This window comes from Rhincodon typus, chromosome 3, assembly GCF_021869965.1.
Source record: "Rhincodon typus isolate 14 chromosome 3, sRhiTyp1.1, whole genome shotgun sequence".
Classification (NCBI taxonomy): domain Eukaryota; kingdom Metazoa; phylum Chordata; class Chondrichthyes; order Orectolobiformes; family Rhincodontidae; genus Rhincodon; species Rhincodon typus.
The window spans coordinates 95508817-95526417 of record NC_063334.1 but is presented as its reverse complement, the minus strand read 5'-3'; the positions used below and the strand labels follow the sequence as shown (position 1 = coordinate 95526417).

Genomic DNA, 17601 nt, shown 5'->3' with positions numbered 1-17601 from the left:
TGAATGCTACGTCTCAAGGAAGTACTGAGGAACAAAGGGACCTTGGTGCACAAGGTGTCAGCACAGGTAGACAGGATGGTGAAAAAGGCTTACAGGGATGCTTGCCTTCGTTAGCTGGGGTGTGGAGTATAGGAGCAAGGGAGTCTTGTTACAACTTTATAAAACTTTGGTTTGGCCACATATAGAATACTGTGTGCAGTTCTGGACACCACACTTTTGAAAGGTTGTGACTGCACTGGACAGGGTGCAAGGAGATTCACCAAGATGTTGCCTGGGATGAAAAATCTCAGTTATGTGGAGAGAGTGGATGGGTTGGGTTTATTTTCTCTGGGGAAAGAGGAGGCTGAGGGGAGATCTGATTCAGGCAAACAAAATTATGAGAGGGGTAGGCAGAGTACCGTGAGAATCTCTTCTCATGGCAGAAGTATCTAAGACCAGAAAGCATAAGCTTAAGGTGAGGAGCAAGTGGTTTTCACTCAGACGGTGAGAGATATATGGAACATGCTGCCTGAGGGTGGTGGAGGCAGTTACTCTTGCAACATTTAAGAAGCATCTGAACGAATACTCAAAATTCAGGACATAGTAGGCAATGGATCAAGTGCAGGTAAATGGAATTAATGTATTTCAGAGTTTGTTGGTCAGCATAGACATGATGGACCAAAGGGCCTGCTTCTATGATACATGACTCTATGACTCCATCTCCATTATCAATCATGGCTGTAGGTACTTCAATGTACAAATCTATAAACAGAGCCTCAGCTATCTAAATATCTGAAACATCCCCTTTCTGTATAAACTAAGGATTATGGTTGTCCCTCAAAGCTGCAAGAATCTTGTTAAGTTCAGGCAAAAACTCCAGTCAGAAACATTGTAAAACTTTTCCATGTAAGCTTCTGGATAACTGCTGTCTCAAATGTATTATAATCTTCAGACTGCTCTTCCAAATGATCAATTAGTATTCGATGTAAATACTTTGCAATAAAGCTGACCAAATTTTGCTCATTCATTCTAACTATGCTGCAATTTTCTCAAATAATACAATATATATTTCAATCCCTTCCTCATTAAATTGTTGCACTGGGTGAACATTCCATACCAAATCAAGTACTGAGAGCAGATTCATAATGAAGGTTTCCTGTTACACCATGAGATAGCAAGAATTGTAGATGCTGGAGTCAGAGACAATACAGTATGGAGCTGGAGGAACACAGCAGGCCAGGCAGCATCAGAGGATCAGGAAAGTTGACATTTCAGGTCAGGACCCTTCTTCAGAAAAGACCCTTCCTCCTGTTACACCATGTTCGTTAAGTGAAGGCATTCAATCTCCTGTTCAAATATGAAATGCCTCACTCCTCTGCAAGTCAAAGGTTTCCTTTACTTTTGATTTTTGAATACTTTTCTTTAAAATTCTAATTTCACATCTCACATTTTTGTTCTTTTTCCCTTTCTTCTGTGTTCAAGATTTTTCATTTCTGTTTCTAATTCAAGTTGCTTCATTTGCAATTGAACTGGCTAATTCAGTCTATATTTTAGTTGGATTACTCTTCTCAGATGTTGGGCAAATACCTCTTCAATTTCTGACTTTTTAACTGAATATTTTTAAATCTATTTCTAATTTTTATGGCACCACCATCAAATTAACATTTGTTACTACTACAATCTTTTTCAGAAACCTAAAAGGACAGAGGATTTAATTAGCTTGACAGCTGAACAGTTTCCCTGACAGGTCCAAAGAGTGTATCCACTTTTTACACACGTTCATATTTACTTTTAACAATTTTGAAGGCAATTTTCCCTCTTCCAGGGAGGTGACAGGCCTATTAAAGGGTACTTCACCTCTCCAAATAGTTTTGCACAAGTCAAATTTTCCACTGTACCCTTTCAAAAATCAGATCTGACTGAAGACAGTTTCAGATGCAGAGGAAGCTATGAAGAAGAATCTATAAGGTATATGTATGACAGTTTCCTGGAACAATGTGCCATATCCAAATGGGGATCAGGTGACTTTAGACCTGGTGACGTGTAATGAGGCAGGTTTTATAAATGATGTTACAATTAAACTCCCGTTGGATACAGCTACCATAAGACTTGTGTTGGAAACAACAGTGTTGAGCCTAAATAAGGGTAATTACAAAGGAATGAGGGCAGAGGAGTGGATTGGGAAAGGGGTTGAGCAGCAATGATGGTTGAGGAATAATGGCAGACATTTTAAAATAAAATTTATGGCTCACAAAGATATATCTCAGTGAGGACGCATTCTAGGAAGGAGATAAACCAACTATGGTTAACCAGGGAAGTTAGGGATAGAAATTGAAAGAAGGAAAAAAAATGCAAAGATTAGTGGTAAGCAAGAGTCATAGTCATAGTCATAGTCATAGAGATATACAGCATGGAAACAGATCCTTCGGTCCAACTCATCCATGCTGACCGGATATCCCAAATTAATCTAGTCCCATATTTGGGACATATCCCTCTAAATGCTTCCTATTCATATATGCATCCAGGTGCCTTTTAAATGTTGTAGTTGTACCAGTTTCTACCATTTCCTTTGGCAGCTCATTCCACACACGCACCACCCCATGCGTGAAAAGGTTGCCCCTTAGGTCCCTTTTAAATCTTTCCCCTCACACCTGAAACCTATGACCTCTAGTTTTAGACTCCCCTACCCTGGGGAAAAGACCCTAGCTATTCACCCTATCCATGTCCCTCATGATTTTATAAACTTCTATAAGGTTACCGATGCTCCAGGGAAAATAACCCCAGTCGTTTCAGCATCTCCCTATAGCTCAAGCCCTCTACCCTGGCAACTTCCTTGTAAATCTTTTCTGAACCCTTTCAAGTTTCATAACATCTTTCCTAAAGGATTTGGAAACTTTAAAAAAAAACAAAAAAATGACCAAAACTAAAAAAGGGAGAAACTAAATATTATGACTGATGGCAAGAGCTCCTTTAAACATATATGAAGGAAGAGAGAAGCTGAAGTGAGCACAGGCCTATTATAGAATGAAGCTGAGAAAGCAATAATGAGGAAACCAGGAAATAAAAGTTGAATAAATTTGAATCAGTCTTCACAACAGAAAAATCAAACAGCTTTACAAAAGTTTTCTAAATTAATAAGTTACAAAATTACTAAAAGGGCAAAAGGGAGGAGAAGAAATAAATAGAATAACTATCACTACTGAGAAAAAGAAAAGTGCGAGGGAAGCTAAAGGGGCTAGAAACCAATAAGTCCCCCAGACCTGATAGGATGCATCCTAGGATATTAAAGGAAGTAGTTAGAGATAGCAGAGGTAATAACAGAGCATTTAGAAACACATACTCAAGCAGAATCAGCATGGCTTCAGGAAGGAGAAATCGCAACTGATAAATTTACTGAAATTCTCTGAGAAGGTAACAAGTAGGATAGATAAAGGAGAAACAGTGGGTTTAAAATATATTTGGATTTTCAGAAGGTGTTTGATAAGGTACCACACGTTAGGCTACAGGAGCCAATGGTGTTGCAGGAAGTATATTAGTAAGGATAGAGAATTGGCTCACGAATAGAACACAGAGTTGGGACAGTGGTGTGCCACAGGGCTTGCTTTTGGGGCCACAATTATTTCCTATATATAAACTTGTAGTTGCCATTTTTCAAGTTGGGACTTCGGTATTCAAGCCTCTGGCACAGTTTTGGCAAAGTCTGAGACCCTTGCCAGTTTGGAGAAAACCTGGATCTATCAGTCTACCAACAGTAACAGAATTACCCTTACTGTGTCTACAGCTATGATCCTCCCGCGTCGTCTTCTACTTCAAATTTTCACAGCCAAGCCATCCAGACTTGTTGTCAGTGAGAATTCTGATCACATGGCTCCCTTCATTCCTATCTCCCACACATTTTCATGTCCTTAATCCTAATGTGCAGATACAGCAAAGTAATGCCTTAAATTACTTTATACCAAAACAGACTTAATTAACTCTGGAACCAGACCAGCTGATTTACAAAGTTCCACAAAGCAGGAAAGTAACAGATTGTCGCTGCCCTCTAACAACATTTGTTCATTTGGACACCAAATAAAAACAAATTTCAAGACCTTTACCCATAACATCCCTTTAAACTATGGCCAGTTTTCCTCTATTCCACCTTTGGAATTTGTGCCTTATGTTCTCACAACTTTGAATTTTATTCCTCCTACCAAACTTGTAGCTATATGGTCCAAAGAATTGGGCCTCTCCACCCTATAGCTACATCCTTCAACAGCCTCTCCTGCCCAGATCTCTTCCTCTCACCAAGTACAAGTTAGCTCTCATCTTGTTCCGCTTTCTCTCCGCAGATGCTGCCAGCCCTGAGTTTTTTTCAGTAACTTCTGTTTTTATTTTGGATCATTACAGTTCTTGCACTGTTGTATAAAAGTCCAAACTTACTACAGGAATAGGAAATGCAATTCATATTTATTGCACTAATGCAGCAATTTTGTTGATATGGAGCTCCCATTTCTGTGGGGTAAACAGCTAAATAGATGAATTTCCTGTCTCCTTTTTTTGCAATTCATGGGGCGTTTCTTCCTCCATCCAAATTGTTGGATGATTTGCACATGAATACCAATAGCACATTAAACTTATAATTGTTTTCCTACTATTCTAAGTACAAGTGTTCAAACTCACCAGTCTTCTTTTGACCCTTTTAATTGGGAATTTAGTTGCAACCTGGGAAAATCTGGGGCTATCAGTTCTATCTTTTTCCTTAATCAGATTGTTTATACAGCTTACTTTTTCAATTTCTTTCTGTGTTGCTCCTTCCTTTTTTAATCTTTCATATTCTACACACTTGACACTGTAGTTTTCTTTAGATTTCTGCAGAGATTGAGTGATGCTCTGGATGTTCTGTACAGCATCAAGGGTTCCTGCCACTTCTTCTTTTGTCTGTAATAGAAAACAAATGTCAAAAAATGAATGGATTTCCTATTTAGTAATCATCCATTCCAAAACTTAAAAGTTCAATAACATCTTACAATTAATCTGATTAATCAAAATTTATCCAAAGTGCAGTTTCAAAGAAAATGCATTTTTATATTCTTCAAAGTACTTAAGGATTTTTAACAATTCAGTTAAGAATTTTCAACGAGTGATGCATTTATTCTATTTTGCACAAAATGTCAGCATAAAGCAAACACCGTTATGGACTCATACAAATGATACACAGAGAATGCGGGCATTTGGTCCATTGTACCTATGCTACCATTTCGAAAGAGCTACCCAATAACCCCAGCTCAATGCTTTGACACACAGCCAAGCATTTTCTGTTTCTTCTCATGTATCTATCTAATTATCCTTTTGGAAGTTATTGTTGAACCTGCTTTCTCCTCTATTTCAGGGATCTAGGATTTTATAATCCCAGATTACAACTATACTGTTTTTCTTTTGTCATTAGATGAATGTCTCCTCACATAGCTCAGTATCAAATTGTGTTTGATAACACTTCTGTGAGGCATCGTGGGATATTTTACAATCTTAAAAACATTAAATACAAATCCTTGTTCTTGGCGAACCCCCAGCCATGAAAAAACAAAGCCACAAGATTCATGCCCTTTTCAATTATTACACAAACTACAAAATGAATACTAGTAACTAGACGGTCTCTTAAATAGTCAGTTATGTTAAAGATATTAAAATGCTGATTCTTTAAACTAAAACGTCCTTCTAAATCCATTTGGCTTATAATCCCCAACAATTCAAGTCACATCAGACTTAACCAATTAACCATTTCATCTGATTACATTTCAACGATTTATACAAGGGCTTACAGCAAGGTTGCCCCTTCAAACCACTTCCAACCAATCATTGTAGATTCACAGCTCAACAAGGGTGTTGCCATCATCTGAAGCATAATCAACTTGGGTCAGAAGCCTTCTGATTCTAATAATCTTTAGCTACGAAGTCTTGCATCTTAAACTATCCCCTTCATTTCATATTGCCAAACCAGAAGTCTAAGTCACTATTGGGAGCTTTTCAGTTAATTGGTGGTTTAACCTATTTTTGCTAGCACACAAAATTTCATCTGAAATCTACACGAAGATGATGTTTCCCACAGCAAGCTTTTGGTAAGCTAAAAATCTGCTTGAGACCAGGAGCCATGCGTATAATTAACTTCTTGTTGAAGCTTTTCTCTTGTTTATCTCCAGGCAAGTTAGTCACATGATCAGCTACTGGAAGCAAGGCCTAGTTCTTAAAAGGGACCATAACCCAACATATAAATTAATTAGCTCAGATGGCTGGTTTGCAACGCAGTGTGAGCCATCAGTGTGGGTTCAATCCCCACACCAGCTGAGGTTACCATGAACTTCTCAACCTCTCCTCTCCCCTGACACATGGTGACCTTCCATCATCTCCAGTCCTCTATCTCTCTCCGACAACAGAGCAGTCCTAATGGTCCAGCAAGACTATGACAACTCTTCCTTTCAGTCCTAGATTCTCCACAAGAGAAAACATCTTCTCTATATTTACCCCGTCAAGATCTGTCAGGATCTTATAAGCTTCAAGCATATCGACAGAAGTACATGGGCCATCTCAACACTGAACATAAATAGCTTCAGAACAGAATGCTGCAACTTAAGGCATTCTGAAAAGTGTCCTGGACCCTTAATTGATTCTTTTCATTTACGACTAACTTTTAACACATTTTACTATGTTCCAACAATTCCATGTCTTTTAATTGTTTCTGTAATCTGTTTGGTACTTGTGAAAGATTTTCTTGGTGCACATATGTCCGCTACATTCACTGAATTTCCTCAAATTCTGTAACCTATAATGTTTATTAAGCACGGTTGTGACTTTTATTATCAATGTTGACTACAGGTAGTGCTGCTATAATGCGTGCTTCGTTAACACGAATTGGCTGTAACGCAACTGATTAATAGTGGTTGCTGTTTGGATAACACAAACTTTCTGCTATACAGGTTTAGCAATTTCCCTATAATGAAATTTTCTATGGCATGGAATCGCACAAGAACACAAATATCGCGTTGTAGGAGAACTACCTGTGTTTCTATTTTGTCTTCTTCTCATTACATGATAATTTCACTCATGGCTAGAAACTCTAAAAAATTTTCCAACTTCAGATGTTAAATTACCTGGATTATAATTACTCATTTGTTGAATCAAACATTCCCCTGGCTGTTGAATAAATGTTAAAAAAATCTAATGGCACTGCTCAGAGGAAATGAGGGAGTATAGTAGTCTTCTGTCCAATAATTTTCACTTAACAAATGTCATCTAAAAACAGACGAACAGTCCTTCATTTCACTTCTATTTGAGAGGTATTGTTGGTGCAAACTGACTACTACCTTTGCTTACATAGCAAGCAGTGCAACTTCAAAAATTTTTCAATGCATGAAACTCAGACATTTTCAATTGTATTAACAAATAATTATATACATAATTTTATAAGATTAAGGATGGGTCGTGATTTATCTGACTCACTACATAGAAAAACGTACTATCCTTTCAGGAATTATATCATTTACAATTATTGGTGAAGTACAAATTCTAATTTTCTATCCAGAAACATTTTGTTGTATTGAATAATAAAGATACCATTTGTTTTATTACCTTTTTGTGTGCCTTGGTCTGTTCATCTCCATACTTCTGTACTTCTTTAATTAATTCTTGCAGTTTTCGTACTAGATCTAAATGGCTACTGGCTAGTTTCTCTGTTGATAATTTTAAAACATCCCATACTGGAGCAAATGTTCTGAAGAAATATATAGTGTAGAAAAGTAAAGCATCATCGCAATAGCAGACAGAAAATGGTATCAAGTAAAAAAAGGGAAGACTTTCAACTTAAAATCTTAATATTTAAGTTCATGAACAAATTCTCAATTCATAAAATTTAGTTCTCTATATCAAGTTACATTTGGATTATACTTACCCCAGCTGACTGTAATTATTCGTTGTTTTGGCTAATTTAGTCATAGACCTTGAATAAATATCTTCTATTGTTACACTGTTTGGGGAAAAAGTATCTTTTTAAATTGGATTGCAAAAAAAAAAAAAATTGTCACACTTCAGATAATTTCCGAACAACTTTTACTACAAATTTTACACATTTTATACCTCTCTTCAAAGATTGTGCAAATATACAAAAGAAAAATATTAAGGAATGCGGGCAGAAAAACTGTACTGACGGACTGCTGCACTCTCAAAAGACACTGTCTTTGAGTCAGGCATTAAACAAAGGCCAACCACCCCTCTTAGATGGGCGTAAAAGATTCCTTGGCAATATTTCAAAGAACAGTCGGGGTTATTCCCAGGATCCTGGCCAATATTTATCTCTCAATGAACATTAATAAAAACATATGTTTCGGTCAGTATAACACTTGTTTCTTGTGGGAGTTTGCTATACATAAAATTACAGGCCTATTGTCTGTTCTTTATTACAACAATAAAAACATTTCAAAAGTACTGGCTGTAAGCACTGAGGGGTCTGGTGGTCATGAAAGGCACTACATAAGTGCAAGTCTTTTCCATCCCTGACTGGTTTGTCTTGGGACCACTTTTGCTAAGCATTGCAATATATGATTTAGAGTTAAGCATTATAAGCACAATAAGCTTTGGAATCTTTCGTTTCCTTGTATAATAAAGGCTTTTTTTGTATTTTTGATTGTGGACTAAAATGGGGAAAGAACTGTTTTAAAAACCAAGGATTGTTGAAGGAAGTTGCAATTTTTCAAAGTAAGTAACTTGACACTCCAAGCAAGTGTTGTTTACACAGCTGCTTGCTCAAGCAGAAGTCTGGAACAAAAATAGAGATTGCTGGAAAAACAAGCAAGAGAAGTCTGGAGTTAGGAAACTCTATACAAATGAAGATTTGGTCGACAAGTAGTAGATCAGTCTGTGGATTATGACCAGTTATCGGTGACAAAGGCCTTTTGCCTGCCAACGACTATTTGACTGGCTCCCCGGAAGCTGAACAGATTGGGGATGTCAATGTTTGGAAGAAGCAATCAGATCTCCACAAGGACAGATGTCTCTTTTGTCTACAGTAAAAACCACTCTAAGCCTGAAGAAAGTCAGTTTATTTCCCTCCCTCAATTGCTGTAAGCTGTAGCTTTTGATTAATAAGTCAGAGAACTTTAGAAGTATGAACCAGTCACCTGTGCCTCCTGCAATCAAGTGAAAGTATCTGGAGAATGAAGATTGAGAACCAGTGTTCTGATCAGCAAAGGATCATCTCAGTCTATGGACAGCAACCACTGAAGTGGTTCCCAGACTTTCCCTCTGCCCATAACACCCATTTTGTTTCGTGCTTACCTGTGTCTGTCCATGTCTGTGTATAGAGGGAGAGATTTTTAAAGAGGATTTGAGCTTTAACTAGTTGAATTAGATGTTAATGGCTCAGAATGATTTATCTGCATTTAGAATCAATTTATTTCTAATAAGTACCATTTCTTGTTAAGTAGGAGAAGCCTTGTCCATGCTTTCTGTAAACCTTGGACTCGAAGACAGGCTCATTGGGGAATATGCACACTACAATAAAATCTTTAACTTTTCGACAACTCGCAGAATAGTGGGGCTTGATTTCCAGTGTTCTATCCCAGTGAGGCGTAAGAAATTTAGTCTAATAAAATAAGCTTCAAGGAAATTTAAATATATTTAGGAATGTACATATATCATAGACTTCAAATATATTGCAGAATTGGATGGAGAACTGGCAGATAAAATCAAAGCAGAGAAATCCACGTTCTTCAACAAGAGGCCAGAAAAAAAAAAAAATTAGGAATGGATTATTTACTTGGGAAGAAAACAACGCGTATGGAAAATGAAAGAAATCTAGTAATGTTAACCGACAACTAATAGAAGCAGCCACAACAATGTTTTGATGCAAGTGTTATGGAGAAGGGGAGGTTAAATGAAAGAAAATCCCAGATATTCACTTTATAAGTAACAATTTATTTATTTAACCCTAACAGTGAACAAATTAACAGGATTACTAACAAACCGAACAATTCCCCCTTAACTACTATTGTCTAACTGAACTAAATTCTACAGGTATGCTGTTCCAACAAGTCCCACTTATGTAAACCCAAATAATAAGAAAATAAATTTTAAAAAAAACACTTAGGTCTCAAAGTCTACACGTCTTTCTTCCGCTGATCCAGCCGTCTCTGTGAAGTCTTCCGTGAGGACTCTTAGCTAGAACTGCTGTGGTACCTTTTATGAATAGATGCTGCTTTCTTGGAGAGCTTAGCAATTTCTTCTGAGAGCTGAATGCTTATTTCTCAGATGGCAGTTCGCTCTCCCAAGTATTTTCAAAAAACTTCTCCTTATTTACCTTGGATGACATATCAATTTTCTTATAATAGCATTGGGCTGAGGTCATCAAAACCATCAGATTTAAATTCAATTGGCTTTCAATTGCTAAGTTTAAATTAACTGGCTGATTGCAGCTAGTTGGCAAAACATCAAAACAAGCCTAAGGTTTCCAATTACACAGCCAATTGATACGTTTCCATTTCAGAACTGGCAATACATCTTCAGCTACTTACGGACACTTTTTTCTACATAAATCTCTAAGCTTAGAAACGCACTTTACCTCGTAAAGGAACCACACACTCTTCTCCCTGATCATTCTTTTTATATACAAATTCTAGCTTCCTGCCTTCCAATTCACGATTATTCTACATAACATCATAACAATAACAGAAGCAACCACAACAATGTTTTGATGTCAGTGAATTGAACAAATGAGACATTGAAATGTATTAAAACGTCAAACCAAACAAGACACAATCCTGTCATTTAATAAATAATTGGATCCACATTCTCAATGCTATAGACAGCCAAAATACAAAAGGATATTGTATAAATTAAAATTAAGAAGAGCTCAATTCTGAAGATCTTGATCTAAAATGTTAATTATTTTCTCTCTCCACAGATCTGCTTCCTGACCTGAACATTTCCAGCATTTTATTGTTTTAAATTTCAGATTCCCAGCGTCCACAATATTTTGCTTTTGTTCTATGATAGCAAATTCAATTATTAGGAGCAATTATGCAAATTACGCAAACTTTTACAAGACGACAGAGGACTGAGAAGGGATATAGGGCTAGAATTTTGTGGATCAAGGGAGAGATCACTGACCTTCAAAAATAGCAGCTGGGGCCCAATTCCTGGACCCATTTCCAGCTGCCTCAATTTCCTCAAGCTGGAATAAGGGTACAGGCTGTCTGATTCCCAATGAGATAGCTCCACTGCAGAGATAATCATGTCCTAACATACTGGAACTTCCATGAAATCAAGCCAACTTTTCAAAATATGGTGAGTTCACAGCCCTTCAGAGGTGTCATGAACCAATGTCTGGATAAGGGAGCATTTTGAAGGGAAAGTTCAAAATGTATGTCTCTCCTACACCAAGCTACATCACTCTACACACACCCCATGTCTCACCTTGCCCTCCAAGTCAATATCCCTTTACCCAATTCAATCACCCCTCAATCTCCCAGCCAAACTAAGACAGTTCTCTGCCCATTCATCCTTTTAACAGAAGAAATGAACCCACGCTAGCAATAACGCGTGGAAAAGTTTGTTTTTTTTTTAAAATAAGTAATACATCCATAACAAAAAATAAATCTCCTTTTACTACAGCCTTACAAAAGTGTCAGTCATCTAGACCTTCGACGTCTCAGTTGCTGAAACTACTAGCTGTTAACACCTCTCTACTTCTGTGTAAAGTAAGGCTGCGATCTGTTTTGTCAATTGCACAATAAAACAGCTGTCAATGGTTTTCATTAGATGCAGTTGTTTCAACATAATAAATAATAATATGATGTCCACAGGGGTGCCACAAAGATCAGTACCACAGCCTCAACCATTTATAGTAAATATTAATTACTTGGTGGAAAGTATCGACTCTGTTGTAACCAAATCTTTTGATGATGCAAAGATAGACAGGAAAACATATTGTGAGGAAGATTCAAAAAAATCTGCAAAGAGAGAGACATAGCCGATGTGAGTGGGCAAAAAGATTGAGCATAACGTAGCAAAACGTGAGTTTGTCCATTTTGCTAAGAACGGAAAACAGTTTGTTATTTAACTGAGACAGAATGCAGATACTGTGGTATAGAACAATAGGGTTGTACTTGTAGATGAATAAACAAAACTTAGAATTTAGGCACAGAAAGTAATCAGAAAGGCAAAAGGAGTGTCAGCCATTATTCCAAGAGGTATGAACCATAAAAGGTAAAGAAATATTGCACCAGCAATTGTACAGTGCGTTGGTGAGATCTCACGTGCATACAATTTTGGTAACTGTACTTTAGAAGAGATATACCTGCACTGGGGGAAGTTCAGAGATGTTCCACAAAACTGACTGCTAGGATGAAGATTGTCTTATGAGAAAATGTTGAATATTAATTTCCCTTGATGTGTGCCGCTCCAACACCAGGCAGCTCAGCGCCATCCAGGACAAAGCAACCCACTTAAGTGGAACAGCATCCACCACCAGCACACAGTAGCAACAGTGTGCAGCATCTGCAAAATGCACTGCAGCCACTCACCAAGGCTCTTTCGCCAGCACCTTCCAAACCCACAACTTATAACATTCAGAAAAACATGGACAGACAGTGCACAGAGACACTACCACTTGCAGGTTTACCATCTTCACCTGGAGATATATTGCAGTTCCTTTGGTTGCTGGGTCAATAAAAAAAAAACAAGGAACTTCCTCCCTATTAACACTGTGGCAGTTCATGGCTCGCCACCAATTAGGGATGAACAATAACACTGCCTGCCAGTGAACATCCATATCTCATGAATGAATATGAAATGTGTCTTAGAGATGCAAAATACCTTGCATTCATATCAGCTTCCAGTAGTTACAATCACCGTTTTGCACTTGTCCATTGACAATGCAACACAACACAATGTTTACTTTACATATGTTTTCCTATGGAACTCAAAATAAACATCTGAATGGTATTTACATTTGTAACTCTACCAACTCATGATACTGCATAAATATCCCAAAAGCAATGAAATACCTTTCTCTTATGAAGTCTGCCAAATCTTTTGTCGATGTTTGACCATGTTTCATATTATGATAAAGGACATCAAAGCCATTGTTCTTCTCCCCCTGAAAGCAACAAATGACCAGTTTTAATGCTCAAACTTTAAAAACTCATCTAGATTTTGTCTACTGCACAAATTGCAATTTAAAGCAAAACAACACATTAGGCCATTATTTTGTATTTGGGTACAGATTTCTAACAGTACAATAATTTAATATTAAAATGTCCAGGAATAAAATACCATTTCAGAGTTCAAGTTTTTCAAAATTGAATTCTAGTTGTCATTGATTAAATCTAATCAGCAAGTCCAAAATGAAATCGAACGAACAAGTACAAAACTAGACTGCCTAGTGTGCTATGCTTCACTGTTGCACATCTGTAACACTAGTAACAAGAAAAAACAGCAAATGAGTGCAAATCTGTCACAGTCAAAGGGATATCTGACAAAGCTTTACATCAACAAAATAACTGTTATTTAACTCACAAAACGTGTGGTCAAAATAGCGCCTGTATTGAATCATTAATTCTGGTAATTATAGGATTTCTGGTGATTCATTCATCAAAGACTACTGTAGAATCAAAACACTCACCCAATGAAAAAGGTATATAAAACAGTGTGTGAAAACAAACCTAGAAATCTAAATACAAAATACGTGAAGCATGTGTGTGCATAACTTGTAATAGTAAAATAATAAATATTTGGGAATTGTTTTATTCCCAGTTGAAAAGATACATCTACATCTCAATATTGAAGAAACAAGTTTCCTTGAAATGTGTCCATTATAATTTGACTGCCTAATATCAAAGAAAACATCTTCAGAATTACCAATCTGCTCAATGACAAAGTTCTTGTTTAGGATTCCGATTTCAAAGCAACAATATAGCTGCTCTTTTTCAAACTTCAGTTTATGTGGTGGAATGTCCAATGGAGTTAGACTGTATAAACTCTGCTGCTTACAAACAGTCATCTTCACCTATGGAATCAAGGATGATGTACTGTTTTAACTTACCGAACAGCTGGAACTATAGAATCATACAGCACAGAAGAAGCTCTTTGGCCCATTAAATCCTCACCAACTACTCTACATCTATACTCATCCATTTTCCAACACTTGGTCCATAGTCTTGAATGCAATGCCATTTCAAGTGCTCATTGAAGTACTTTCTAAAGGTCGTGAGATTTCCGACCTCAACTACCTTCCCAAGCACTGCATTCCAGATACCCACCACATTTTGGGTGAAAACATTTTTCCTCTAACCCCCTCTAAGCCCCCTGTGCTTCAATTTAAAGTTATGCATCCTTGTTACTAACTATTCAACTAAGGGGAACAGCTGCTTTCTGTCCACTCTGTCCATGCTCCTCGTATCCTTATGCACCTTAATGGGGTTCCCACTCAGATTTCTCTGCTCTAAAGAAAACAACCCAAGCTTATCCAGCCTCTCTTCATAGCTAAGCTGCTCCATCCCAGGCAACATTCTGCTGAATCTCCTCTGCACCCACTCCAACGCAATCACATCCTTCCTATAGTGCAGTGACCAGAACTACACACGGTACTCTAGCTGTGTCCTAGATTGTAAGATTGTACAACTCCAACATAATCTCCCTGCTCTCAATGCCACAATGATAAAGGCAAGTGTCCCTTAAGCTTTCTTAACTACCTATCAACTTGTCCAGTGCCTTACCTCTACCATGCTTCTTAAAAAGTAGTACCTCATTAGCTGTCTCCCAGTCCTCAGGCACCTCCACTGCAGCCAGAGATAAATTTAAAATTCTAACTTTCTTCCTTGTATTCCAGGTTGCTATGGGAGACGACTCATCCAGACATGGGTATCTGTTTGTGGGACCACTTTGAAGCCCCCACAAAACTTCCAATACCTCCTCACTCCTATGTCAATCCGTTCAAGAACCAAATTCTGTACCTACATATCCATCTTTTCCCCCCCAAGTGAAAATACATATGAAGTACTAATTTAGCACTCTACCAATGTTCGAGCTCCACGCACAAACTGCCCCCGTTCTTCCTAGTGGGCCCTACTGTTTTCCTGGATTTCTTCTTCCCCCCAATACACCTAAAAGAATATCTACAGATTCTACCAAATCTTATCTGCCAGTGTTTTCTCATGCCTCTAAGCTCTTACTTGCTTTCTGAAGAACCTTCCTGCACTTTCTAGATTCAACTAGGGCCTCCATTGATGTACTCTCTTTGTACCTGTCAAAAGCCTCACCTTTCCTTCTTATCCAGTCCTGAATATTACTAGGCATCCAGGGTTCTATGGGTTTCTTGCTCCTTATATGTACCTAAAGGGAAAACGTTGGGCCTGTACTCTCCCAAAATCCTTTTTGAATGACTCTACTGTTCTGCTGCAAATTTACACAGAAGTTGCTGTTCCCAGTCCACTTTGGCCAAATCCTGCCTTATTTCAATAAAATGTGCCTTCCCCCAATCAAAAATTGTTTTTGCAGACCATTATTTTCTTTTACCATAGCAAACTTAAAACGTACTGTTGCGGTCGCTATCACTAAAATGTTCCCCTCCTGCAACCTCGAACACCAGTCCAGTTTTGTTTTCCATAATTAGGTCCAGCAATGCACCATCTTTTGTCGGACTTTCTACATGTTATATAAAGCTTTCCTAAATACATTTCAAGAAATCTGTCCCTCTAAACCTGATATGCAAGTTGAAATCCCCTAAAATAATTAGCCTATTGTTATTTTTAAACACATCAGTGAATTATCTGCTTTTCTATTGCCTGCTGTTCGAGGGCCTATAATACACATCCAGCAATACGTATACCCACTGCTTTCATTCTAAATCTCTAACCACAAAGCGTCATTTGAAAACCTTTCCAAGATATTGTTCTTCCTTATTGCAGTAGCTGACTCCTTAATTAACAAGGTGATCTCCTCTTTTATGCCCTTCTCTGTCCTGCATGAAGATCTGATACCTGAGAATGCCGAGTTGCAAGTCCTGGACCTCCCTCAACCATGTCGGACATGGCAACAATATTGCAATTCCACATCTAATCACGCCCTTAAATCAACTGTCTTACCTATAACAAGAGATAACAAGGTGTAGAGCTGGCTCCTCTGATGCTGCTTGGCCTGCTGTGTTCATCCAGCTCTACACCTTGCTATCTGATTCTCCAGCATCTGCAGTTCCTACTATCTCTGTCTTACTTATAAATACGCCTGGCAGTAAAGTCAAGACCATCCAGCCTTGCCTTGATAAGTCAGAGGTACCAATGGTGCCAACAGCATAGGTAGAATGTGGCATGAGGTCTTTCATGAAGAATTCAGGGAGCTAGACAGTGGATTAAAAAGCAGGACCTCAAAGGCTGTAATCTCTGGATTAATCCTTGTGCTATGTGCTCGTGACTGCAGAAATAGGAGAATACAGCAGATGAATGCGTGGATCAAGAGGTGGTGCTGGAGCAAGGATTTTAGATTCCTGGGTCGCTTGCACTATTTCTGGGGATGATGGAACCTGTGCAGGTCAGAATGGGACCAACATCCATGTAGGTGGATTTACTAACACTTTTTGGAGGACTTTAAACTTGTCCAGTGTGGGAGAGGACACAGAGCTTTAGTACAATAGGGGTACAGTGTACTTTAGTAAAGGAAACAAGAGAGAGGGAATTCAACTATGTTGAGGGAGTAGAGTCACAGAGTCAGACAGAATGTACATATGGAAACAGACCCTTTGGTCCAACTCATCCATGCCAACCAGATATCCTAAATATGTTTAATCCCATTAGATTAGGTCCATTCAGGACCTCATCCATCTTCCTACCTGTTTGGTTGTACCAATGTAGACCGTGATGTCTGGCTGATGCCCCTCCTCTGGAAGGCTGCCCTGCCACCACAGTGACATTTTGTACCTTGGTGTCATCACAGTCTATGAACCATTCTAGAGTCACATTTATCGCCACAGAAATTCTAGTCTGATGCCCGGATGATGGAATTCATTATCACCATCGCACTTCCGTTTTCTTTCTCTCCCCAAACAGCGGAGATGCCCTTCATGCTATGGACTTGTCACTGACTGTACACCTCGGAGAAACCACTGCCTTCACCAGTTTCCAAAATGGAATGCCACCTATCTGATAGGCAACCATTCCCGCTCTTCCTGTACATTTTTAATCTGTATTGTGATTATTTCCCTCTATGGGCTGTCCACATGGTCTTCTGCCTCGCGGACGCATAACAGCAACTGCTGCTCCGAGATTCCACACCCTCCTTCAATATATACTCTTGTACATAAAGAGCCAAGCTGTTCTCAGCTTTAATAGGATTTATTTTGCCTGCTCCATCTGAGTGAATCTTCTTTTTAACACCAAGTCCCTTCACTCAAATTTCCGAAAGTAAAAATAAATGGTCGTCAGTAGCTAGTGGCAACTACTTGGTCTTTAACTCGATTCTTCAAACCAGAAATCTGCCCTCATCAGAACTCTGCTTGGCGATTAACTCAAAAACAGTCCTTTCAGCTGTCTGGCATTGCAGCATTTGCAAGTCTCCTTCACCAGAAATCCATGTCTGACTGTTTCAGAGAATCTGTAAATC

General features: G+C 38.3%; 1 protein-coding gene across 1 annotated transcript in view; it reads right to left on the bottom strand.

Annotated features, from left to right (window-relative positions):
• Positions 1-17601, bottom strand: part of fcho2 (FCH and mu domain containing endocytic adaptor 2) — a 154328-nt gene that overhangs the window by 91574 nt on the left and 45153 nt on the right. The window contains exons 2-5 of the mRNA XM_048593807.1: positions 13014-13105; positions 7904-7978; positions 7585-7726; positions 4747-4899 (exon numbers count right to left, since the gene is read on the bottom strand). Coding sequence (XP_048449764.1) covers positions 4747-4899; positions 7585-7726; positions 7904-7978; positions 13014-13105 — 462 coding nt within the window. The remainder of the gene's footprint in view (positions 1-4746; positions 4900-7584; positions 7727-7903; positions 7979-13013; positions 13106-17601) is intronic.